Source organism: Thalassophryne amazonica, chromosome 16 (genome assembly GCF_902500255.1).
Source record: "Thalassophryne amazonica chromosome 16, fThaAma1.1, whole genome shotgun sequence".
Taxonomy (NCBI): Eukaryota; Metazoa; Chordata; class Actinopteri; order Batrachoidiformes; family Batrachoididae; genus Thalassophryne; species Thalassophryne amazonica.
This window is the reverse complement of record NC_047118.1, coordinates 50,879,945-50,907,486: the sequence shown is the minus strand read 5'-3', so window position 1 is coordinate 50,907,486 and position 27,542 is coordinate 50,879,945. Positions and strand designations below refer to the sequence as shown.

At 40.2% G+C, this 27,542-nt stretch overlaps 1 protein-coding gene across 1 annotated transcript in view; it reads left to right on the top strand.

The window, feature by feature from the left end:
• Positions 1-201: 201 nt before the first annotated feature.
• Positions 202-27,542, top strand: part of prkar1b (protein kinase, cAMP-dependent, regulatory, type I, beta) — a 205,812-nt gene continuing 178,471 nt past the window's right edge. Inside the window, exons 1-2 of the mRNA XM_034191217.1 lie at positions 202-358; positions 8,460-8,647. Of these exons, the coding sequence (XP_034047108.1) occupies positions 8,474-8,647 (174 nt within the window). The 5' untranslated portion in view covers positions 202-358; positions 8,460-8,473. The remainder of the gene's footprint in view (positions 359-8,459; positions 8,648-27,542) is intronic.

The following is a 27,542-nucleotide window of genomic DNA, read 5'->3' as shown; positions in this document are numbered from 1 at the left end:
ATATTCGGGTTGTGGATTTTGGATCAATTCGAAAATTTTGTTTTTTGATGACACAGAACAATCCGAAGCAAACAAACAAAAAAAGAAGCAAAAAGCCACCCTCCTTCGGTGAACATAATCGCCTGATTGATGTTTGGATGACTGTGCTCACGTGTAATTAAAGGCGCGCGCTCGCAATAGGCGTCGGGGGCGCGCCTTTGCGGGTGAGAAGATGACAGATTGACGTCATCGGCTGTGACTGACGCAGAGCGAGCGGAGAGGCAGCAACCTCATTCCGGCTAAAAACAGCACCTCTAATTAGCCTCAACAAGAACGGAGGGGTTTTTTCTCTCTCACTGAGCATCCTCCAAAAATAACGGTAGGGACACCAGCGACAACCAAGTCACAGTCTTTATTTATGTTCACGAGGTAGCAGGTTGGAAAAGGCCTCGACTGCTGTACGTCAGTGTAGCCGCAGTCAGCTGCATTTTGATTGTCTTTGCCGATAAGGCTAGCAGCAGCAGCTAGCTGTCTATCAGGTGTTTTGGAACACGTCCTTAGCTTCCTTCCACCACATTCTGCACAATAATCGTTTTATATGTAGCGGCAGCGTTGAAGAAAAGGCACTCGATTGATGTCATACCGTAAAACATATTTTGAGTTCGAGTTTTTCATTCATTATTCAGTTATAATCTCAGTTTGAGGAAGTGACAGTTCAGTGATACAGGCTTGTACACCTGCTCATCTTACTAATAAACCGTCATATTTTAGAATCTACTGCAAAAATCTGAACTAATTTAAACAATTAAAGCTGAAGTTTGCTATTAACAAATTAGTCTTTATTCACACAGTAACATACATAAAGTGTTGGGATTTTGTCATGACATGATTATGATTTGATTAATTGCAAATTGATATAAAATCACCAGCTAGTTACATAGTTGATTTGTGTTACTTTATTAATGATCAGTTAATAAAGAAACATTGGGAACTTAAATTTTTTCAGGCAAAAAAAAAAAAAAAAAATCAACTCGAAGTGCTGATTGATTAAAGTCCCATATAATGAGTGCCAAATTGCCGAAACTTTTGTGCTTTGGGTTGGAGAGTATTTTGTGGGTTACTTATCCGCTGTAGTGACCCCGAACATAAAACGGGAGCATCCGAATGGGCAACAACAACAACTTACTAAGAATAATTGTGCACATGACAGTGGGTGATAACATGGGTAGGCAGCAGTATTTAAATTAGGATTTTGCATGTGTTAATGACCATAAAATTCAGTTTAATCAGCAATTTGTGGGTATGCGTGGTGTTCTGTTACGCACAAACATAGCTAAGCGTGTTTACACACTGGAAATTAAAAAAAAAACATTTTCAGATGTTCAATTGTTGTTCCATTTACAACATTTAAGCAGACTTGAGGTAAATATACTGCATTATGCCGGTGAATGCACAGAGAACTCTACACACTGAGAACAGTTTTTATACGAGTTTTCATAAAATTTATTGCAGCCTTCACATGAAAATGTCTTTAAAATACATCCATGACTATAATGATCAGGAATTGCGCTAAGATGTACAACAAATGGATTTTTTTTTTTTTTTTTATTCTGCCTGTGAGGAGGCAGTAGCATCACTGAAACAACAGTCTGTCAAGTTCAGTAAGTTAACACCCTGGTTTCAAATGCACGATATCCAGTGCATCCGGAAGTATTCACAGCACTTCACTTTTTCACTTTTTTATGTTACCGCCTTATTACAAAATGAATGAAATTAATTTTTTCTCTCAAAATTCTACACACAATACCCCATAATGACAGTGTGGAAAAAAGTTTTTATTTTTGCAAATTTATTAAAAATTAAGAAATCACGTGTACATAAATATCCATAGCCTTTGCCCCGAAGCTCAAAATTGAGCTCAGGTGCATCCTGTTTCCACTGGTCATCCTTGAGATGTTTCTACAGCTTAATTGGAGTCCACCTGGGGTAAATTCAGTTGATTGGACATGATTTGAAAAGGAACACACCTGTCTACATATAAAGTCCCACAGTTGACAGTATGTCTGAGCACAAACCAAGCATGAAGTCAAAGAAATTGTCTGTAGACCTCTGAGACAGGATTGTCTCGAGGCACAAATCTGTGGAAGCGTACAGAAACATTTCTGCTGCTTTGACGGTCACAGTGAGCAGTAGTGGCCTCCATCACCCATAAATGGAAGAAGTTTGGATCCACCAGGATTCTTCCTAGAGCTGGAGCTGGTCGCCCATCTGAACTGAATGATTGGGGCAGAAGGGTCTTAGTCAGGGAGGTGACCAAGAAGGTGACCTCATGGTGACTCTGTCACAGCTTCAGCATTCCTCTGTGGAGAGAGGAGAACCTTTCAGAAGGACAGTCATCTCTGCAGCAATCCACCAATCAGACCTATATGATAGAGTGGCCAGACGGAAGCCACTCCTTAGTAAAAGGCACATGGCAGCCGACCTAGAGTTTGTCAAAAGACACCTGAAGGACTTTCAGACCATGAGAAACAAAATTCTCTGGTTTGATGAGACAATGATTGAACTCTTTGGTGTGAATGCCAGGTATCATGTTTGGAGGAAACCAGGCACCATTTCCCTACAGTGAAGCATGTTGGTGGCAGCATCATGCTGTGGGGATGTTTTCAGCAGCAGGAACTGGGAGACTAGTCAGGATTAAGGGAAAGATGAATGTAGCAATGTACAGAGACATCCTGGCTGAAAAACCTGCTCCAGAGGAAAACTGCCCAAAGATAGATGCACCAAGCTTGTGGCATCATATTCGAGAAGACCTGAGGCTGTAATTGTTGCCAAAGGTGTATCAACAAAATAGTGAGCAAAGGATGTGAATTAGGCATGTGAACACGAAACATTATCTAGATACAAATGTGCACGATGCGTGTGCATCAGATCATTCAGTGTGCATCGATTCAGTTGATGGGTTGAATCATATTGCATTGCTCACTGCCTGCTTGCATCGACCCCCCCCCCCCCCCCCCCCCCCCGGGACACCGGAGTGGTCGTTGTTTTGAGGGTGTTTATCGAGAAAAGGATTATTTCGCTACGTTGATTGCAGACTGCAGTAGGTCTGTTTGAAGCTTGAAGGAACATAGCCCTAGTTCGCTGGTTTTCAGAAGTCCACTGGTGTAAGCACCAGCCGGTGCGTAAACTAAGGTTGTCCATTAGGTAAAGGAAATAATAATAATAATATCCTCTGTTTTGTGGGACTAAGCGCATTACTCCAAAGAGCCGTGCAGATTTCAGTCGGAATTAATAACTTAAGAGTGAATCACTGTTTAAAATCAAATGACACCTCTTTCCAAATGTTATAATACAAACTATAACCTACAACCGACCAAACCATTTTTTTTTTTCCCCAAAATGAGACGTCCTGCATTTTTAAGAAATTTTTTTATGAATTACATCCTGACGTGCAGCAGCCGGCAGAAGAGCTCAGCGAGTCTATGGGTTTACATTTGTGTCATTAATATCTGAAAGGAAATGGTTTTGACAAAAAAATACAGATTTTGTTTATTTCTATTTCTGTCCAGAGATCTAGGATCCACCATGTACATCAAGGATCCAGTGATCATGTACAGATTCTATTGTTTGTATTTATGTCCAGAGATCAAGATCCAGTGACCACTTTCATATTTATTTACTTAAAGATTCAATAAAATGTTGTTGAAATAGAAAACCTGTAAAGCCTACTTTTAGTACACAGAAAATTCACAAGAGGTATTGATATGGGAATCGGTAAAGAATCTGATCGATAAGCAGAATCGATATTGGCATTAATATCGATAAAATTTTATCAATACCCATTCCTAATCGTATTGCATTGTGAGGAATTGAATCGCCATCGAATACATATCAAATCGCATCGAACTGGTAACAGGGGTGAATTGTATCATCATGTATTGCAATATGAATCATATCGCTGGTAGTGTATTGAGGTGCATATCGAATTGTTGTCAGTGATGAGATTCACATGCCTAGAGTGAATAGTTATGTAGATGTGATTTCTTAGCTTTTTTTTTTTTTATAACGTTGCAAAAATTTCAAAAAACTTTTTCATGTTGTCATTATGTGGTGTTGTGAGTAGAATTTTAAGGTAAAAATGAATTTACTCCATTTTGGAGTAATGTTGCAAAATAACAAAATGTGGAAAAAGTGAAGTGCTGTGAATACTTTCTACTTTCCAGATGCGTGTGTGTGTGTGAGAGAGAGAGTGAGAGTGAGAGAGTAATGTTGCAAAATAACAAAATGTGGAAAAAGTGATGTGCTGTGAATACTTTCCAGGTGTGTGTGTGTGTGTGTGTGTGTGTGTGTGTGTGTGTGTGTGTGTGTGTGTGTGTGTGTGTGTGTGTGTGTGTGTGTGTGTGTGTGTGTGTGTGTGTGTGTGAGAGAGCGAGAGAGAGTGAGAGACTTAATGTTGCAAAATAACAAAATGTGGAAAAAGTGATGTGCTGTGAATACTTTCTTACTTTCTGGATGTGAGTGTGACAGAGAGAGAGAGAGACCTACACAGGCTCTGAGGCTCTTCAGACAGGTGCTTATCCTAATAATATTTAGCTAGAAATGGATGAGAATCCATGATTCCCACTGGACAGGACACTAGTCTATTGCAGGTTGTTCCCTATCCACAGCTGGTACCCAGCTGGGTGGTCTGGGATGATGCAAGTGAAGCATTTTAACCAAGGATACAAGACCTGAAGCAGAAACACCTGGTATCAAATTTCAGTCTGTGGATTGGTAGCCCAGCTCCTGTGTCGTAGAGCCACCTGTTGTACTTAAATTGAAAATACATTAAAGTATTTCAAAACAAATAAATATAACAAAAAAAGGAAATCAAAAAGCACTAATGTTTGATATCACCTAATCACACAGGGAAACCATTAATACAAATCGCAGATGCTTTCTCAGCTAAAATTCTTGCTCTAGTAGTCTGACTTCTGTCTTGACTCTTGTAGACAAAAATAACAGAAGCCACAAAAGCTGGTGTTTTAAACCTAACCAGACCCCTCCTACCAAAAGGCAGACTGCTATAGGCTATTGACTAAACAATTGCTCTGATTAGCACATATTGTGCTCTAGTAGCACCCTCCTAATGCCAGGGCAGCTGTCCCTCCTAATGATGGGACTGACGCCTCCCCTGATGGAGATGCGTCAATGAGTACCCCATTGTAAAAAGGGGACAAAGCGTGTCTCAGACCCCCTCCCTAGGCTGGGTTTCAACTGTTTCACATACAGTGCCTCCTTCACTCCTCTCTCAAACCATTTCCTTTCTCTGGCTAAGATTTTAACTTCCTTGTCCTCAAACGTGTGGTTAGTGTTTTTAAGGTGGAGATGAACTGCAGACTGAGGTCCACCCGCGCCCTCTCTGCAGTGCTGGTATAGCCTTTTGTGTAACGGCTGCTTAGTCTCACCTATGTAGTGTTCGTTACAGTTTTCCTGACATCTGATAGAATACACTACATTGCTTTGTTTGGAACTAGGGATCCTATCCTTAAGGTGAACTAATTTCTGTCTCAAGTTGTTAACAGGTTTAAAGTAAACTGGGACTTTGTACTGTCTGAAGATCCTCTGTAGTTTTTCCCCTACTACTGCTAAATAAGGGAGAGACACTCGTCTTCTTCTTGGCTCCACCTCCTGTCTGTCTGGTCTTTTTGTTCTTTGGGACTTCTACACTTTATCCAGGGACCATCGTGGGTAACCACATACTGTGAGGCAAAGAACAACAACATGTCCAGAAAGCCCTCACAGTGCTCCCTGTAGTCAACGCGTTTAATCCCCCATCCCAGATTAGTGAGTATTTTTGAAGAACTGTCCTCCTATAATACTTAAATCACAAAAGTATTTTAGGGGATTGAACTCATTTCATGTAAGAGCTGTCCAAATCTTTCCTGTTCACCAAATTTCAGTTTAAGGCCATTCTGGGTGTGAACTTTGATGACCCCTTGTGAGGTCACCATATGGAATTTGGCCAAAATTTTTGGTGTATGTTTGTTTGGTGGTGGGTGCATCCAGTTACTAAAGTTTGAGCTAAATCTGTAAACTGTCTGGTTCTTATAAAAATTGGCTCTTAAATAAAATCTGTACAAATTTGCAAGTAGCACTGAGTGCGCTGTTATATCATGTGGCAGCATGGAGGTACAACTGATTAGTACACTTGCATCCCAAACAGAATGGTTCCTTGGTTCAAGTCCATCCCTGCCTCCATATCAATATACAAGGTCTATTAGAAAAGTATCCGACCTTATTAATTTTTTCAAAAATCATATGGATTTGAATCACGTGTGATTGCGTCAGACAAGCTTGAACCTTCGTGCACATGCGTGAGTTTTTTCATGCCCGTCGGTTGCGTCATTCGCCTGTGAGCAGGCTTTGAGTGAGGAGTGGTCCAGCCCCCTCGTCATTGTTTCATTGCCAGGAAATGGCAGAATGATTTGGGCTTTTCTTTCCATCAGAATTTTTTCAGAAACTGTTAGAGACTGGCAGCTGGAAACCATTAGAAAAATTTATTTGGCTTTTGGTGAAAATGTTACGGGCTTGGTAGAGAATAAGGAGTGTTACTGTTGCTTTAAGGACGGCCCCCAGCGGCTGTGGGGCACGCCGCGGTCCGAAGCTACCATCGACAGACTGAACGACCATTTCATTTCTAAACGGATGGCTGTCTGGATCAGTGACCATCGTGTGCCATTTCTCTGGTTATCACAAGAGCTGGACATCAACCATTTTCCGGCAGATTTCACTTTTAACAAGAGATTTTGTCATGGAAAGCCGAGCGGAGGCTTCGCGCGTCATGATGGATTCGCTACTGGAGCGAGACAAAACCGCCTCCGTTTTGGTCTCACAGGATGGCTTTGGGATGGCGTTCAGACAGCTGTCGGTGGTTTTTCCATCGAGTGATTATCCAAGAAATTTTGGATGTGCCTGGTCATGCCAGAACATGTCCTGTGAGGCTTCATCACGGCGTTGCTTTGCGCCATGCGGCACAGCCGCGACGCGCGGAATTCCTCTGCACGTCTGTCTCAGTGTGCCGAAAAAGTGCTGATGTCCACGTCTTTTCACAATTCCTGTGCTAGTCAGACGATGTCCCGGATAAAACACAGCATCCAGTTTGGAAATGAACGGCACATTCCACTGTTACAGGAGTTTTTGTCATGGAAAGAGGAGCGGAGGCTTCGCGTGACGCGGCGGTGCCGCATGGCGCACAGCAACGCCGTGATGAAGCCTCACAGCACATGTTCTGGCATGTCCAGGCACATCCACAATTTCTCGGATAATCACTCGATGGAAAAACCACCGACCGCTGTCTGAACGCCATCTCAAAGCCATCCTGTGAGACCAAAACGGAGGTGGTTTTGTTTCGCTCCAGTAGCGAATCCATCGTGACGCGCAAAGCCTCTGCTTGGCTTTCCATGACAAAATCTCTTGTTAAAAGTGAAATCTGCCGGAAAATGGTTGATCACCAGCTCTTGTGATAACCAGAGAAATGGCACACGATGGTCACGGATCCAGACAGCCATCCGTTTAGAAATGAAATGGTCATTCAGCCTGTCGATGGTGGCTTCGGAGCGCGGCGTGCCCCACAGCCGCTGGGGGCCGTCCTTAAAGCAACAGTAACACTCCTTATTCTCTACCAAGCCCGTAACATTTTCACCGAAAGCCAGATAAATTTTTCTAATGGTTTCCAGCTGCCAGTCTCTAACAGTTTCTGAAAAAATTCTGATGGAAAAAAAGCCCAAATCATTCCGCCATTTCCTGGCAATGAAACAGCGACGAGGGGGCTGGACCACTCCTCACTCAAAGCCTGCTCACAGGCGAATGACGCAACCGACAGGCGTGAAAAAACTCACGCATGCGCACGAAGGTTCAAGCTTGTCTGACGCAATCACACGTGATTAAAATCCATATGGTTTTTGAAAAAAATAATAAGGTCGGATACTTTTCTAATAGAACTCGTACATCTGGATTTGCATCAGGAAGGGCATTTAGTGTAAAATTTGTGCCAAATGACATGCACATCTGTACTGACGGCTGTGGCAGCTTTGAACAAAAAAGGAGAGCAGCAGAAAGAAAGTCATACTGTTCTATTTCTATCAAGCAGTTCATGCAAAGTATAAAAAGATTGTCTATATAATTTAAAGAACACAAATTACAATTAAACAGTACTAAAGAAATCACTCTCATCATATTAGTTCCTTATAGTGTAATGACACGAGGGCCTTCACGCAGACATAACTAACAGGACCCAAGATGTGTCGTATCTTCTCCAAATTTTCCTTCCTCTTCCATTTTCTCCCCACCATCCCTCATATCACAGTGTATTCACACCCCCTTTTACCCTTTCCTTCATTATCGGCTTTCAACAACACTCTGATACCCTGCAACAGTTTTACTTTCCTCTTTATACTTTCTGTCCTCACAGTCCACTCTGTTTTTTCTCACTGCTACAGAGATAAAAGATACGATGGCCACCTCCTCCTCCACACTGGAAGAAGATGAGAGTTTGAAAGGCTGTGAATTTTTTGTCCAGAAGCACAATATCCAGCAGATCCTCAAAGAGTGCATTGTCAACCTCTGCATCGCCAAGCCAGAGCGTCCTATGAAGTTCCTTCGGGAACATTTTGAAAAGCTGGAGAAAGTAAGTAATAAAGTTCTTTGTTTGTATGGCAGTGGAATCTCAGTCCAAGTTGCTCTTTTCGTTATGTTGGTCTGTATGTGTTTTAAGAATTCATGCAGGGTCATTGTGAGGCGAAATTACAATATCCTTGTTAACATGATGGTAAAGTGTGCACTCTTTTTCATTGGATGTTTACATGTCTAACATTAATGTCTCTTACTATCCAAGCATGTATCTTTATGCAGCTTGTATACTAGTACTGGAACACACACACACACACACACACACACAGACACAGTGCCATCCAAAAGTACCGCGCTGCTTGATATTTCACACATTTTAATTTGTTAATGCCATTTCAGATACAAAAAGTAAATCAGGCTTCACAATGTAAAAATTTCTAAAATTATCTTCCTTAAATTCAAACTCAAAGAAACTTGATATAAATTAATGAAAAATGTAAAAGCCAAGAAGCTGGGTTGCTTAAGTAATGGAATTATTTGGTATAATACCTGTAAATAATCTATTTTATTGCCAGTTTTCTTCAGACAAGTTGGGATGGATACACGAATATTTCCAACTCACTGAATATGTCTTGGACTTCATTTACATCAGTTATGAAGAAATACAAACAGTATGGAGCAGAGAAGGATTTTCTTTCACCAAAACATTAAATCTAGGCTTGCATATCAGATGTACCTTCTGGCAAATTGGAGCTGAACTTTCAGGTCTAGTTTTTAAGAAAATCCTTTTCTGTGCCACTTCATCATGAAGCTGTATAAGTAGTGAATCAGCAAAACATGCATTATGCACAATTTCTGCAATCACAGCCACAGAAGCCTATAACTTCTTCTGGGTTGTCTTGGTGGCTTACCTCATTCTTCTCCTTGCACAGTCACTCAGTTTTTGAGAACTGTAAACTCCACACAGTATTTCTACATAATTGATGTAAATAAAGTCCAAGACATATTCAGTAAGTTGGAAATGTTCATGTATCCATCCCCGACTTGTCTGAAGAAAACACAATAATACTGATTATTAACAGGTATTATACCAAAGTAGCCCATTACTTACGTGACCCATCTTGGCTTTTCTATTTTTAATTAATTTATATCAAGATGTAGAGATTTGCTTTGAGTTTAAAGGAGATAATTTTAGAAATGTTTATATTGGGAAGCCTGATTTACTTTTTGTATTAGAAATGGCATAAACAAATTAAAACGTGTGAAATATTAAGCGGCCAAATACTTTTGTACTGCACTGTATCTATAAATATAAAAGGCAATCTATGAATGTACGAGGTCTATTAGAAAAGTATCCAACCTTATTATTTTTTTTTCAAAAACCATATGGATTTGAATCACGTGTGATTGCGTCAGACAAGCTCGAACCCTCGTGCGCATGCGTGAGTTTTTCCACGCCTGTCGGTTGCGTCATTCGCCTGTGAGCAGGCTTTGAGTGAGGAGTGGTCCAGCCCCTCGTCGTTGTTTCATTGCCAGGAAATGGCGGAATGATTTGGGCTTTTTTCCATCAGAATTTTTTCAGAAACTGTTAGAGACTGGCAGCTGGAAACCATTAGAAAAATTTATCTGGCTTTCGGTGAAAATGTTACGGGCTTGGTAGAGAATAAGGAGTGTTACTGTTGCTTTAAGGATGGCCCCCAGCGGCTGTGGGGCGCGCCGCGCTCCGAAGCCGCCATTGACAGGCTGAACAACCATTTCATTTCTAAACGGATGGCTGTCTGGATCCGTGACCATCGTGTGCCATTTCTCTGGTTATCACAAGAGCTGGACATCAACCATTTTCCGGCAGATTTCCCTTTTAACAAGAGATTTTGTCATGGAAAGCCGAGCGGAGGCTTCACGCGTCACGATGGATTCGCTACTGGAGTGAGACAAAACCATCTCCGTTTTGGTCTCACAGGACGGCTTTGAGATGGCGTTCAGACAGCTGTCGGTGGTTTTTCCATCGAGTGATTATCCGAGAAATTGTGGATGTGCCTGGACATGCCAGAACATGTCCCGTGAGGCTTCATCACGGCGTTGCTTTGCGCCATGCGGCATCGCCGCGATGCGCGAAACCTCCTCTCCGCTTTCCATGACCAAAACTCCTGTAACAGTGGAATGTGCCGTTCATTTCCAAACTGGATGCTGTGTTTTATCCGGGATGTCATCTGGCTAGCACAGGAATTGTGAAAAGACGTGGACATCAGCACTTTTTCGGCACATTGAGACAAACGTGCGGAGGAATTCCGCGCGTCGCGGCAGTGCCGCATGGTGCAAAGCAACGCCGTGATGAAGCGTCACGGGACATGTTCTGGCATGTCCAGGCACATCCACAATTTCTCGGATAATCACTCAATGGAAAAACCACCGACAGCTGTCTGAACACCATCTCAAAGCCGTACTGTGAGACCAAAACGGAGGTGGTTTTGTCTCGCTCCAGTAGCGAATCCATCATGACGCGCAAAGCCTCCGCTCGGCTTTCCATGACAAAATCTTTTGTTAAAAGTGAAATCTGCCGGAAAATGGTTGATGTCCAGCTCTTGTGATAACCAGAGAAATGGCACACGATGGTCACTGATCGAGACAGCCATCCGTTTAGAAATGAAATGGTTGTTCAGCCTGTCGATGGCGGCTTCGGAGTGCGGAGTGCCCCACAGCCGCTGGGGGCCGTCCTTAAAGCGACAGTAACACTCCTTATTCTCTACCAAGCCCGTAACATTTTCACCGAAAGCCAGATAAATTTTTCTAATGGTTTCCAGCTGCCAGTCTCTAACAGTTTCTGAAAAAATTCTGATGGAAAAAAGCCCAAATCATTCTGCCATTTCCTGGCAATGAAACAACGACGAGGGGGCTGGACCACTCCTCACTCAAAGCCTGCTCACAGGCGAATGACGCAACCAACAGGCGTGGACAAACTCACGCATGCGCACGAAGGCTCAAGCTTGTCTGACGCAATCACACGTGATTCAAATCCATATGGTTTTTGAAAAAAATAATAAGGTCGGATACTTTTCTAATAGACCTCATATATATATATGTATGTGGCACAGTTTTTGTTCGCTCTGCACAGCCACAGTAATTAAGCAATCAACACTAAACTTGCTATGGTGACTGGGGGCACCAAGGGGGAGGTCACTGGGGCGCTTGGGTTGAAAGCATACGTGCGCGAACGCACACACACACGGTCAACCTTGTATATTAAATCACGACTTGCTTATTTTAGCTCTTATTTTTGCAGTTCACGTGGTACTCAGCTCATGTAGCAAGAATCACACTTTACTTACTATGTAGTAGTGGCTGGCTAGGGTGCCACTTTAATTACAATCCGAAGGGGCCAAAGCGCGCCGTGTCTGAGTTAAGGTGCGCGTTTTTTCAGTAATATTTTTTTCAGTTATATATATATTTTTCAATTATACGTGTGTGTGTGTGTGTGTGTGTATGCCTTTGGACTTGGGGCTGATATGGATACATCGGGGCGTGATACTAGACATGATACATAAACAGACGTGATGAGATATTTATCACGTATTAAAACAAAAATGAACAAGAACCATATAATTATCATCAACTTCATTTAATGAAAACTCATTCACATATTACAACAAAAAGAACAAGAACCATATATCATACACATGAATCATGACTTTGAGTGATAGCTACTCACAAACTCAAATTTCCACAATATTTTCTGCAGAGGTGTAAAACTTTGGCTTCAGAAAGTCAAATCCCTCCCATGTGTTGCTTCTACCTGTGCACCTAAATCAGATGATCTCAATAACTAATTACAATCAGCTTGTTTATGATTTATCAGCCCTATTTTTTTTTCTTGTATCTCATGAGAGCTGGTTTGCTAGTATAGGGCAGAATTTTGTTGTAATATGTGATTTAAAAAAAAAAAAAAAAAAAAAAAAAAAAAAAAAAAAAAAAAAATATATATATATATATATATATATATATATATATATATATATATATATATATATATATATATATATATATATATATATATATATATATATATATATATATAGATAGATAGATAGATAGATAGATAGATAGATAGCACTGCTCTGTGTGTGTTTGAATTCAGAAGCTGTATTGACAAAGTGCATTTTATTTTATCTTTTAAAATCTGTATATACAGTATTACTCTAGTATGAGCCACAACTGACTCATAGTATGACGATTATAAAAAATTGCAGCAGAAGATTGCTGGTTTGTTCTACAAGTTTTAGGGGAAATTATGAAAAACCAAAAGACAATCACAGTAACAGTGAGAAAACATCATTGAAGGTTTTGACCACAAATGGCATCAAATTCCCAAGCAAATATGGTCACAAAAAATATCAAGCAGTGCTTACTGGAAATGGCAGACATCATAAAAGCAGTTATAAATGTATGTAGAATTTGCAATGATTTACAAAGTCGTTGTTGTCATCCAGAACCTTGGGTAGTTCTGTGGTGTGGAGGATGTGGCGTGTGGCTCTAGTACATGCTTCCAGACTTGATTTGACTTGCAAATTTCAATATGCAAATGTGATGTATTTGAATGTATGCATGTTTTTTCATGTTTTTATGTATATCTGTGAGCTAAAAATCTACAGTATGTGCAGTTGCACCACAAAGAGCTCCACCCTCACATGTGAAAGCATACCAGTCCTGTGACTACAAGATATAAAGCAGGACGCAGACCCCCAGCCCCGACAACAGACAGGACCCCAAACCCCTTGAGGCTACGGGTGCAAAAACAGGCAACACCCCTAGGCACCACCTCCCTCCCTTAGTATGAAGCTGAAGCTACATCATTGGAGGCAAAGTGAGCGCGTCACCTTGCTACTGACGCCAAGCATGCACTTATGCCATTAAGTCAACTTACAACAGTTAGAATAGAGAGCCTCCCAGTAACCTCTAGCATGCCATTACCACCTATCTTCTATAACAAGATTGACAGAGCATACAGTAGCTTATAACAAGGAAGTTGCCAAATATAGCCCCCAAACCATCTCACCACCCATCCAAGTGACTTCAGGCCTAAATCACTTCTAGACACTCTTGTGTGGGAATGTGTTGTGTGGAGATGACATTTGTGTAAGGGTTGTTTAGCTATCATAGCTCAGAGTTGGCAAGGGCATATTGAAGTATTGGGAGCAGGGAGTCATAGGAAAAGCTCAACTTTGCTTCCACAGATGCCCAAAGTGGTGCACAGAGCAGGTCCCCCAGACAAAAGCACAGGTGGAAAAACAGAATGGAGTTAATAATGAGGAGAAAATTCCATTTCTGTATCAGTTTTCTGTCTATTATCTATCTGTCTATCTATCTATCTATCTATCTATCTATCTCTATATATAGACATTAAATAATATATATGTCTATATATTAATATGCAAAAATACCCACTTTTAAATGTATGTAATTTATAGAGAAATTATATGTTCCAGTTTCTTAAATGTGAGGATTTGGTGCTTTTTCTACAGGAGACAAACTGGTTTTGACCTTACAATGATGTACAATGAGGGTTGAATAGATTTAACTGTATTTAAAACACTTGAAGGATATTTATTGCTTTAAACAAGTCTTTGAGCTGGATTAAAACGCTTTGGTTCATTGGTAAAATAGCATAAATCTTTTCATACCTGGATTGTTCTACCCCAAGGTACTCTGATATAGGTGCTCTTAATCCACTTCAGATGATGAGAGCAGTGTTTAAACTGATGTAGATGTTTTTGACTTAGTGTTAGACTGATGAAATGGCTTTAGACTGCATTCACATACTAGACAGACCAAATTTGACAAATTGGTTTAATTGGCTGTCATAAACCAAAAAAACCTACAGTGTTGCTGAGAAACTGTGTGCTTGCAATTTCTTTAAAACTGGTATCTGGCATTTCACAAATTGAAGGATTAATAAATTACTAGAGTGTTGCCTATGGGGATCCACAGGCTCTAGATTGGGTAGTGTTTATAAAATAGGTAGGAGACATTTTTCAAGGGTGGAAATCAATTATGCAGTTTCTATAATGAGTTGGAATGACGTGTGAGTCCAGAATGTTTTTAGAACCTTAGATCTCAGGAATTTTTAGAAAAAACACCTCATTGCTTTTATTTCCTATTAATTATGTAATTTTTACTGTCTTGATGTATTTATAAATTATTTAGGTTCTTGTTATCATATACACACACTGTTATAATTTTATTTTATTATTACTTTTATTTTGACAGTTGCTTTTTAAATGGACCACAATGGAAATGAGTGATTTCATTTTCTTGTGCCGTCCATGTATTTTTAACGTATTTACAATCATATTATATATACTTGCATTGAACCTACTAAGTAAAAACATGCACACACTCACACTTTCACACTATAAAGATGATTTACTGCTCCCTGCTGGAATGGCATGTGACTCCAGAAAGTAGATAGCAACGTTAGCTAATATTCATAGCTTTTCCAAAAATATTAGCCCTTTCAACGTTCTGTTTTTGCGGCGTTCATCCTTGACCCAGAATACATAAGTATACCACATTGCAAATGTCAGTTGTCCTCAGTTTCTCCGTGATCAAAGTTGCACGCACGCACGCATGCATGCATACAGAGCTTTTTGTCTTTTCTGCATTCTGCTGCAAGCTGGTGCTTCTGATTTTAGACGCACACAGAGACGGTGGCGAAAGACATCAAACACAAGCCACTTCTCAATTGCAGTACCAACAACAACACTAAACTAACTAAGTAACTAACTAAACTGACTAAACCAGTTGAACTACAAAACACAAGTCAATAGCACTAACACTGTGAAACTAACATGAACCACAATAACATTTAAAACCCCAAACTCCCATGATGTATTGCAGCACAACGTTCATTGTTGGCGGATTAAGTAAAATTAGTAATTTCTCCAAAAGCATTTGTTCTATCAGCTTTCTGTTTTCTCAGCCTTCATCCTTGACCTAAAATATATAAGCATACAAAATGGCAAATGTCAGCTCTCCCTGGTTTCTGCGTGATCGAAGCCATACACACGTACGCACACAGAGGCCACTTGGCTATTATAATATAGATTTGTAAAAAAAAAACAAAATTGCTGACATTAATTTATAAGAAAAATGTGTTAGTTGTAGATCTATAGTTGACTCTTCCACAAATGAAAAATAATCAACATATTTATCACCACTGAAAAGTCACATTAGTTGTAGTTTTTGTGATTGCGCAGTACCAAATATTAACTTTCTGTTGAACTCAAATCATAGTTATTCTGAATCGCTTAATGCTGTGTTTTATGAGATCACAGGATTTCTTTCACTGTTAAGTTGAATGTTCTGGTCTATTGATCCACTAAGTGATTATGGTGGAGCTGTATTTTTGATCTTGACCTCTGGCATTCTAAGTCTTGGGAACAACTCAACAACAGGAGAAGTGATTGTGTACAGACGTTAGATAGAGCAGGGCTGACGTTCGTACCATCCTTCCTGATGCCCAGAGGAGTTTTTTTCATCCTTTCAGCAGTGTACTTGTGTTTGTGCATGAACACGTGAGTCATCTGCTTTGATCTGTTTTTACTCATAACATTACAAGTGATTACTTCCATTTTTTTGTTGTTGTTGTTGTTTCTTTCTCATAAGTCAAGGACTGTATTAGGTTTTTCCAACAAGCAATGCATTTATTATGCTTTTTTCTTGATGTCACCTACAATGTATGTGCGTCTGCGTGTGTCATATGTAAGTTTATGTTTCAGTAAAGAGCCTTTACAGGTTTTAGGTGAAGATCAGACTGTTGTATTTGTATTAATATGCTGTATGTTTGGTGTGTGTTTGCAGCTATCTGCTAACAGAATCAAGGAGAAGAGTGAGTATTGGCAGGAGGGGAACATAGATACTGAGGCTACTTCTGCTGTTACAGGGGAATGCTACATAATTAGAGTCAGCGTGAACACTAGTGGTTATGTTATAACCTCTTTGAGTCATACAGTCACATGTGTACTACATGTGATTGATGTAATGCATGCCTGTCTTTTGTGTATCACATGAACAAATTAAGATTTTATGCTGTTTATGTCACTTATGTATATTAAAGGTGATAGAGAGAGGTTGAATGGGGCATTAATCCTTGTTCTGTGATGTGATATGTAGCCCCAAAAAAATTGGTTGGGTCTGTAATGGCTCAGAACCTTCCTAAAAGGCTCTCTGAAACAGCTATGTTAATATGCTGAGTTTAGAATGCCTCATTTGCCTTTAATGGCGTCGTTTCGGCGCTTATTTGGCAACCTCATTATGAAATGCAAGTAGGTGGCGCTGATCGGTTGCCGTTGTTTGATTGGCTGCCCTTGCTCTCACTGAAAAGAAAGCATTATTTATTTATTTTCATTGCTTTTATATTTTCTGTTGTGTTTCTATTCAGGTTTTTTGTTTTTTGCCTCTTTCTCTAAAATTGTATATAATAATCATTAGATTATTAATATATAAACAAAAATAAATTTAAGAAATATTACAATTTGAAAACAAATGCACCCGAACGTGATGACAGCTGCAATGCTAACTTTTAACATTGAAAATGCCATAGACATGCTAACGCGTTAGCATCGCTCCCGTTTTTAAGTTATAAATTACATCTATCAACTGTTTCAGAAGAACATAACAGGTCGGTTTGGTTCAAGGTTCATAGCAAAGCCGCGCTGCAGAAAAGTTGTTTACGGACCCGCTGCAGGGTCTGTAATCAATACAGAAATTATAATTTTCCTGACAAACACCCCCCAAAACAATGGCCACTCTGAAGGACCGATAACATAATCGTTAAGCACAAAGCTTATTGATGTCGGTGGATCGAGTCATTTCTTAACGATACCCAAAAGGAACCGGTTCTCGATACACATCCCTAGCTGCTAAGGGGTTAGCTCATTCCCTTTAGAGGAACAAACCAGAGCTAACATGCCATTCTAACGTGCAATTCTTACAACAGGAATATGGCGCAACACATTTAAAACAAAAGAAAATGTGATACTCACAGGCTGTACTGATTGCTGGGGTTGATTTTGTCGCAGAGTCGGAACTGACCCTCTACTGAGTATTAAATGCCGACTGAAGCCAGCTCAAAATCGTGCAAGGTTTGTGAAACAGTCCTCCATGAAATGCGCAGAGCAAAGAAATAGTCGGCGGTTGTCTGTACTGGGGATGCAGTTAAAAATGAATAAAAGCCAGTGATCTTGTACATTGCTTTCTGTGGGAAGATCGTAGTCCGCTAAAACAGCCTGGGAAAGCACACCTGTAGCTCGCCATTGCTTCTCTTCGAGTGTTACGAATGGGTGGGCACAACCTTAGGAATAATTAATTTCGAAGGGGCGTGTGTGAAAGGGGGTGGTTGTGGGTGTTTGTGGGGGGGGGGGGGGGCTGTTTGTGAAAAAGTGACGTAAGTTTTCTCTCAAAAACGGATTGGCCTGTTTTCTAGGGGCAATTCAAAAAAGGAGAAATACTTGAAACAGAGGTTCTGAAACTTGCTGGCGCTTCGTGTGTATTCCCCACAGCGGGGAGACTCTGAAGTAACACCAAAAACATGAAAAAGATGATTTTGATTCTCTATCCCCTTTAGCGAAATAATATTGAATAGAAAAATTGCTTGCTTCCAAAATTCAGATTTAATGGATTGATTATTCCAATGAATTTTGGAAAATATTGTGGGATTGAGACATGGTCCGGAATCTGTCGCTTTCTAATTTAGTTTCATAATTCATAGCGGTCCTCTTCTGATCGAAATGTAAACAGAATAAGAGAAAATAAATAAAGAAAGAAATGAATCCTCATCACAACTAAAGTGTATGTTTGTCCTTTTAATAATATCAGCCATTCCATGACACAGATGGACACCAAAATTGTGTTACTGTTGCCGCCCCCCCTACAAAATGTCACCGAAAACAACAGCAACATCTGGGACACCCTGCTGATGAAAGCACAAGCAAACACGGGTGACTTCATAGCCACTGTGACAGATGTGGGAAAACTCCAGAATAATGAGAACAGAGGCAAATACAGTAATTAACTAAATGAAAACTGTCTGATGGAATAATTTGAATGGGCTCACTTCACCTTAAAACTGTACCCGTTCTTACAGGCACATATTTTTGCAATATTATAAAGAAAACATGTCAAGCATTGAATTAGTTTTGTCATATAGTTATTGTTAGTATAATCATGCACTGTCATATACTCACTTTTATATAGAAAGTGGTGAATTATATTCTAATCATACACATCTTTCTGATGCCTGATTCTTTTTCTCTGTTTGAGGTGTGGCTCCATCCAGAGATGGGTGTGGTGTCTGTTTCTGTAACCCTCCTGTCCTGTGCACGGCAATATTTCCTATTTTTTATGTGAATTGTTTTGTCAGTTGAGTCGGTAGCATGGCACAAGCAGATGGTCACCCCTTTGAGTCTGACCTGCTGGAAGTTTCTTTGTCAAATCATCGGAGGGAGTTTTTCCTTACCACTGTCGCCTATGTGCTTGCTCTAAAGGTTGGTAAGGTACTTGTGTGAAGCACCTTGAAGCAACTTTGTTGTGATTTGGTGCTGTATAAATGAAAATAAATTGAAATTGAAAATCTGTCATGTTTTAGTGTGTCCGTTCATTCGTGCTCATCACCCATTGGAGGCAGTAATAAGACAACAGTATAGGATAGATGGACTCTATTCCAGCCTGTATTTAATAAGCCCTTTCTTCAAGATTATTCTTTCTTTGCTGTCTTGTGTGTGTGTGTGTGTGTGTGTGCGCGCGCCAATGAGATCACGTGGGTGTTCTTGTTCCCCCTTTTCCAGGGCTGACCTAATTTCTAAACAGGATCTATTTCACACAGTCTTCATGGAAATCTTATCTCACAAACCTCTTTTCACTGTATCTGCCTTTATTCTATGTGCTCATACTCCTGTCCTTTGATTTTTATTACCTCCGCCAAGGAGGTTATGTTTTCGGTAGCATTTGTTTGTTTGTCTGTCTGTTTGTCAGCAGGATAACTCAAAAAGTTTTGAACGGATTTTGATGAAGTTTTGTGGAGTGGTTGGAAATGACAAGAGGAACAAGTGATTAAATTTTAGTGGTGATCCGGATCACAATCCGGATCCAGGAATTTTTTAAAGGATTCTTCACCATTGCGGGATAGGGGGAATTTTGACATTGTGGAGTATTTTGACATAACTCCACAAAAACAAGGCAGAAAGGCTTGAAAAAAATTAGGGTGCAACATAGTCAAATGTTCTATCAAACAACAAAGTTTGGTGATGATCGGCTCCGGATTCCGGATCTGGTGATCCAGAATATGCAAAAATATAGGGAAGAAAAATAGAAAATGTGTCAGTGTGAGGTGACAAATGAAGCTAGAGATGCACAACTAACACCAAATTGTAGCTGAATCTGTACTGATTCAGTAAGGTGTCATCAGATTTGATTTAGCTTCAAATGTTATGGAGCTAGATCCAGAAAAAACCGCCATTACCGAAAAATCGTTTTTATACAATAACTTTTGAACTAATAAAGACATAAAAGTGATTCCAAGTTCTAGTGGTATGTTTTCATGGTCAAGGATGTCAAATATAAAGGAAAGAAAAGTGTATGTATCATAGTTTTGGTTGTAACACTGAATTGTTGAATAGATCACTGTGCCAAGGAGGGAATCTCTTTAGGGTCAGTGACCCTATGGCCTTGTTTAGAGAAGTGTTTCATAAATGTTAAAAAATTCATATATTTGCAGTTTAGTTGAATAATAAATTGAATTTTGTCTCTTATTTGTTTTTGTCTATGAGCACATGCAATATCAATATCAGTGCTCAGATGACAGTAGCTTCTGGGAAAGGTGCAAGTTACAATAAACTGTGATGCCAAGCGCTAAGGATACATGCTATCCAGTCACAGCAGATGAAACTTTTTTTTACTACTGAGCAAACATCATTGTTAGACTTTTTTAGGTTCAGTAATTGTACGGCGTGTAGATGTTATGGTGTCAGTGACCCCATGGCCTTGGCGGAGGTTTGCACTCTGAGTGCTTCTAGTTTTATTTTGTTTACTTATTTTTCTGTCTAGTCTATCACCTTTTCTTGAATGCACAGTAAACTGGATTGTTTGGTTTCTATTAACTTTAGTTTTGGTGTCCATCTAGTGTGAATGGAAAAAAAAAAATTAAGTATTCTTTTTAATTTGCTATTTAGTTGTTTGCCTGTGGTCACTGTTCCAGCTGTTTCACACAGCAAGTCTTTAAGATATCTAATGAATGATGCACTAACCCATAAATGGTGATAAAAGCTCATTGATATGCGCCATCGCAAATCTGTTGAACCATCAGGCAGCCCCACTCACCAGCTGAATGTGTTAGGCATCAGTGTGTATGGATTTGTCACTCATCATATCAAGCAGGCATCTGCCACCACAGATGTTTTCTTGAATTGGGAAAATGGCACATTGTTGCAAAGCACACAAGTGATTAATTACATCCCACACTGCTTGTTGCTCTCTTGGCTTTCTTTTCTAACCGCCTTGGTGTAGGTTTTTGTAGACAAGACCCCATCCATTATTTGTAGACAGTTGTAAAATCTTTCAAATCTGGGACTGTCACACATGCAAATGTAGTTGCAGCAAATGAATCAACAGACAAGACACCCAAAGAGTGCCAAAGGCTGAGTGTCTTAATATTCCACTTTGGAGAAAGCTGTTCCACCTAAGCAACTGCCATTCCATTGGTAGTCAAAGCAGATGGTCTGATCTGCTTGAGGTTAAAATCCAAAGACACCCAAAGGAGTTTTTCCTGACGACTGTTGGTTATGTGCATGCTCTTGGAGTTAGTTTGGACTGTTAGCACCACTAGTGAGTCAGCTCTACATGCTTCGTTACTTTTGTGTGCAGGGGTTTGTCATTGTGCTCTTACCTCAGGTTGAGGAGAGTGACACTGTCACTGAATATTGGCTGATAACAGTTGACGTATGCTTCCTTTTCTGTTGCTCATATAAGAAATTAACTTAACGGAACACTGTGCATGGCTCATCACGAGTTGATGTATCATCTTTTGTCTGTTGTTCTTTGGCTTAGTGTCTGACATGTATAATGAAAAGCACTCATCTTCACTTTTTCTGCGTCTGTGCCTTGTTCACATCTGTCTGCTTTTATCCTCACACCGCCTCTCTTGCCCTCTCTCGTTGTCACCTGACCACCAATTATGACGTAGGGAGAGGTCTGCACAGGAGGGAGGGTGAGAGACTGTGACGTAGAGTAAGATCTGTGATGCAGGAGAAAAAGATTATATAGTAAGAGAGAATTGCTTCACTGTGATAAAGATATTAAAATTAGTTTTAAATCCTGCTCCTTCAGATTGAGGTCAGCCCTTCACCATAAGTGATTCCATATCAAATTACACATTTTGAGTAGATTTTACAGGTCACCCTCTCACATTCTCCTGAAAAATTCACAGGTTTTGAAATGCAAAACATGAAAAACAAATCACAATCATTAGATCTCTCTGTCTGTAATAGTTTTGAAACTAAGGTCCTTTTTTGAAATTTTGATTTTACACTTTTTGCCAAACAAGCCTTTGTGAAACTTTGTGACAAGGGCAAACGCTTTATGTAGAATAAAAAAAAAAAAGAAAAAAAAAAAAAGTATAGTGTATCTTATGAACATTTTCTCTTACAAGACTGAAAATGTACAGAAATTCAAAATATAACAAAATGATGCTCCTTTGAGAGCTTCTCACTAGGGCTGCAGGTATCGATTATTTTAGTAATCAAGTATTCTATTGATTATTCTTGCGATGAATCAGATAAAAAGTACTTTTGCGTTTTTAAACAACATCAATAGTCCAGGGCTTTCCCTAAGGCAATGGCACAATGTCACTGTGCCACCGTGCAGATTGTCAAATTTAGTGTATCCCTTTCTGTTTTCTTGGGTATTTTTTTTTACGTTTTTACAAGTTTTGGATCTTTCCCGGTGCCAGGAGTTCAGCCCTCCCCTGACACTGGACTGTAAGAGCAGGCGGTCGGTGTAATCCTCAGTCAGTCAAGCTGCACCTGAACGTAAGCACAACCTGTGAAAAACTGGGCTCTGGGAGGGGTGCAACAATTTACCCAAACTGACTCCAACAATTTACCCACCTGACTCCAAATGACTAAATGATGTACTTTTATTTATTTTCAGAAATGTGCTCCGTTCTCAAAACAGTACATGAAGCACTCTCTCTCTCTCCCTCCCTCCCTCTGTCTCTCTGTCTCTTTAGAATGCTGAAACAATAAACAAGGGACGTTTAAGTACGTTTGTGAGTACTGGCAATTTTTTGGGAGGGGGAGGGGGTAACATACAACGGACTCTGAACTTTAAGATCTGATGTTACGAGCCCTGACGAGGTAGCAGTGCATCCCGCTGTACGTCTGCAAAGGCGAGTGCCGTTTTCTTTCATGTACCGTTTTGAGAACGGCGTGCATTTCCGAAAATAAATAAAAGTACTTCATTTAGTCATATTTGGAGTCAGTTTCGCTTTAAATGTGTGGTAAGTGTATTTCAGGTGATAAGCATGGACCCTCTTTCTCTTAAAAGGCTTTATTTTACTGTTTTGTGTTGTGTTGGAAAGCTGTAGCTTTTGATGAGCCAGATTAGCTCTTACATGGCTTATGCGCATGCTCTAGTCTTCTCTTTTTTTCGGGGGATATTACAGCACCACACACAGGCCTGGTATATGTACTACAGTGTTAAATGATCAATGACCATGATCTGATGTTAATGAGACCCAGGCCATGGATCCGGGTGGGGTAAGTAGGGGCTTATAGTCCAGAAATTATGGAGCGTGTGTGTGAAAATCCCCCATTGAGAGGTTGACATCACACTGCTGTAAAGGGTTATCAGGTGCTGTAGTATCGCAGACATTTTATGATTACAACTACAAGTAAATGAATACTGCATTCTGGCCAATACCCAATACTGGAATCGGGATCAGTCCATCCCTCGTTGTTAATGATCATTTTCAGATTTTTACTACATATTCTCATATTGCTGAAGATTATCTGACAAGTATTTTGTGTTCTTGCTCTCTGTGTAATTTTATATAGAACGGCCCCTGCGTATGTATAAGTGAATACAAACCTAAGCAATGTATTTACATGTTATTTGTAATTTTGGCATCCTGTACAGGGTGTACCCCGCCTCACGTTCTGACTGCTGGGATAGGCTCCAGACCCCTACGACCCTTAATTGGAGCGAGTGGTTGCAGATGAGTGAGGGAGTGAGTGTACACGACTCACTATAAATGTAGAGAATTTAACCCCCTGCACACCGTCATCAGCAACCAGAACAGCTTCTTCAGCCGCAGACTGCTCCTTCCCAAGTGCATGACCAGCAGACTAAAAAACCCATTTGTCCCTGAGGACATCAGACTATACAACTCCTCACTCAGGGTGGGGAGGAGGAGTAACAGGAAGTCAGAGGATGGGAAGGAGAGGAACAGTAGTAGCCAGTAAACCCGTATTGATCAGCAGGGGTCGAAATACATTTTTTAACATACTTGCACAGGTGCTAGTAACAACAAAAAAAAATTTACTTGCACCAAAAAAGTTACTTGCACAACCAAAATTCAGTCTTATGTCAACCTTAAATCTCCGCCTCTGATGTGTTTGATGATGTGTTTTCCTCTCTGGGGAGAGCTTGAGAAGAGAACAGCAGCACAGTTTTTTTTTTTTTTTTTTTTTTTTTTACGTGCGCACGCGAACAAATCGTCCGTAAAGATTATTTTATTTATTAACTACACATGTATAATAAAACAAATGGTGACTGGTTTATAACACAATTATGACAGTTTCAGGTGAGAGAGAGCGAGGAACTACGGAGCTCTGGAAGTGTCATTGCAAAATGTTTTGCATGTGGAGAGTGTGCGCACGTTTTATGATATTGTGCGCATGTTTTAAGCATCGTTTGAGTAAAACAAGGGCACGATCTACTTAAACGTGGCCACAATTTGTAAAACGTGCACTCAATATTGTCTTGACACATAAATGTTGGCTATTGGCCAACAAACCAGCAGACAGTGTAATACGTTTCCTCATTAGAAATGGATCTGGTCAGGGTATATCATCATGGTTTGGGCGCACAAGGACATACGAGGTCTGTAAGAAAAGTATCAGACCTTTTTATTTTTTTCAAAAACCTGATGGATTTGAATCACGTGTGCTTGCATGAGCAAACCTTGAACCTTCACGCGCAGGTGTGAACTTTTCCACGCCTGTCAATTGCATCATTTTCTGGTAAGCAGCCTTTGTGTGGGATGTGTGTCGTGCGCTTGGCGTTTTTTCATTCCAAGGAAAAAGACGGAACGACTGGAGCACCGCCGCATCAAATTTTGCCAGAAACTGGGCGACAGCCAGGTGGAAAACATTCGGATGAGTCAGACGGCTTCCGGTGACTTTTCAGTCATGTGACTATCCGAGAAATTGTGGAAGAGGTGGGCATGTCACAGCATGTCCTGTGAGACTTCATCATGGAGGCGCTTCTGCTCCGCCGTCAGAAGCTTCAGGAAAGAATTTCGCCGCCACTCTTTTCATGGCAAAATCTTCTCTCACAGTGGAATGTACCGAAACAGTACTGATGTCCACCTCTTCCGCAATTTTTCGGATAGTCACATGACGGTCCCAGATCACCACAGCGTTCACTTGGAATGATCTGGTCAATTCAGCATGTTGATGGCTGACCGGAGCGCGGCTCGCTCTCCACCGTTGTGCAGACATCTTTAAACCGGTTGTACCACTCCTTAATCTGTGTGATGCCCATAGGATCGTCACCGAAAGCGGTCTGAATAATCCGAATGTTTTCCACCTGGCTGTCGCCCAGTTTCTGGCTAAATTTGATGCGATGCTGCTCCAGTCGTTGCGTCTTTTTCCTTGGAATGAAAAAATGCAGAGCGCACGGCACACACCTCACACAAAGGCTGCTTACCAGAAAATGATGCAATCGACAGGCGTGAAAAAGTTCTCGCATGCGCACGAAGGTTCAAGGTTGGCTCATGCAAGCACACGTGATTCAAATCCATCAAGTTTTTGAAAAAAATAAAAAGGTCCAATACTTTTCTAACAGACCTCGTATAGTTAACTCCAGCTGCCCAGCATGGCATCATCTGGATTTTAAGCACATTAAAAAGGGTGCTGAGGGCAAAGCGTCTCCCCGTCGTGAGGATGATAGTTTAGGTCATATTATGGAGTTAATTTTGAAGAAAAGGAAAATGTGCGTACGTTTTATTAATTTGAGAGCTCAATTAAAGGAAAACGTGCGCACGAATTATCACGGCCAGGAAAACGTGCGCATGTTTTATTAATTTGAGAGCATGTTTTATTAATTTCTGAGCTCAATTAAAGGAAAACGTGCGCACAAATTATCATGGCCAGAAAAACAATATCACTTTAAGTGACCTCTCCCGGGTTCCGTAAAGGAACCGCAGCGGCAGCCAGTTTTTTTTTTTTTTTTCACGTGCACGCATGAATTAATCGTCCGTGAAGATAATTTTATTAACTGCACAAATGTATAATAAAACAAATGGTGACTGGTTTATAACACAATGATGACAGAGTTTGGGGGGGGGGGGGAGAGAGAGACAGGAACCGCAGCCAGTCAGTTTGTGTATAGAGGTAGTGTATTTATGTAAATACATGTTGATATGTATAATGCAAGGTGTGTGTTTATATAGGTATATATGATCTCAAAATTTTTTTATTTATTCTTGTCTGCGTAGTCGAAAATAAAACATGTGAAAGGGGGTAGAAAATATGTTTTACTTCATTCTACTCCCTTTGAGTAATGTACGGATTTTCAAAGATGAATGTGCGCAATGTATAAATGTTTTTAACTTGCTCAATAAAGTATTCATCATCATCATCATCATGTGCACGCGTGAACACAACAAATAGAGCACAGAAACTCGCTCCATGTGTGTGAGTCATAAAACGCAGGGAAGATGAAGACAACACACTGGAAATTGTTTTTGTTCCTTATTTATTCCTTTATTGGTTCATTCTACTGGTGCTTATAGTTGATAAAACTTGGATAAAGTTACTTGCACCAGTGCAATTACAGTATAAAATTACGTGCACCACTTGAATAATACGTGCACAGACTAGCACATGCACGTACTATTTCGAGCCCTTATCAGTCTGTCTGGTATTTATATTTGTGTTTACAAACTGTTTTTTTTTTTTAACTTTCACTTTTGATACTTTGTGTGCTTCTTACCCTGTGTACTGTTATACAATGCTGTTGGAACCTCAGTTTCCCTGAAGGAGTCTTCCCAGTGGAGGTTCTATCTAATGTAATCTAATCAAATATGTTTAAAACGGAAAGAAAGATTTTCTTCAAAAGATGCAAAATTTGAAATGCATTTCATCTAAGATCAACACTGGATTTTATATTTCTTGTATGAAAGTCATTTTCTGCTTTTCTATGTGGAGCTGCGACTGGTGATGCATCAGACAAAGATGATTTATTAATTCCTGTTACAGCCGCAGCAGCCTGACTCCTTCAGAGTTATCATGAGTGTCTTTGTGGCTTTCCTCACTAGTCTCCTTCTTGCACACTCATGTTTTAAGAACTGCTGACTCCAGACAGATTTACCACACTGTACTATTATATATTCTGTTTCTTAATGATTGATGTAACAGACGTCCAAGACATCAGGGCTGTCTTGAATGTCACAATGTCACATGTCACAGCCAGTTGGGGTGGGGGGTTTACGGGTCCTTGTGTCAGCCGCACATTTTGTCAAAAAATATCTTGAGTCAACTGACAAAGCAGTGATCCGACCAAGTTATTTATAACCTGCCAAAAAAAGTATACGCAATTTGTTTAACTGTTCAGATTAGTTGTCGCTGTTTACCAAGCAAAATAAGTGCACATTTTATTTCATAAACCATCATGTTTAAATT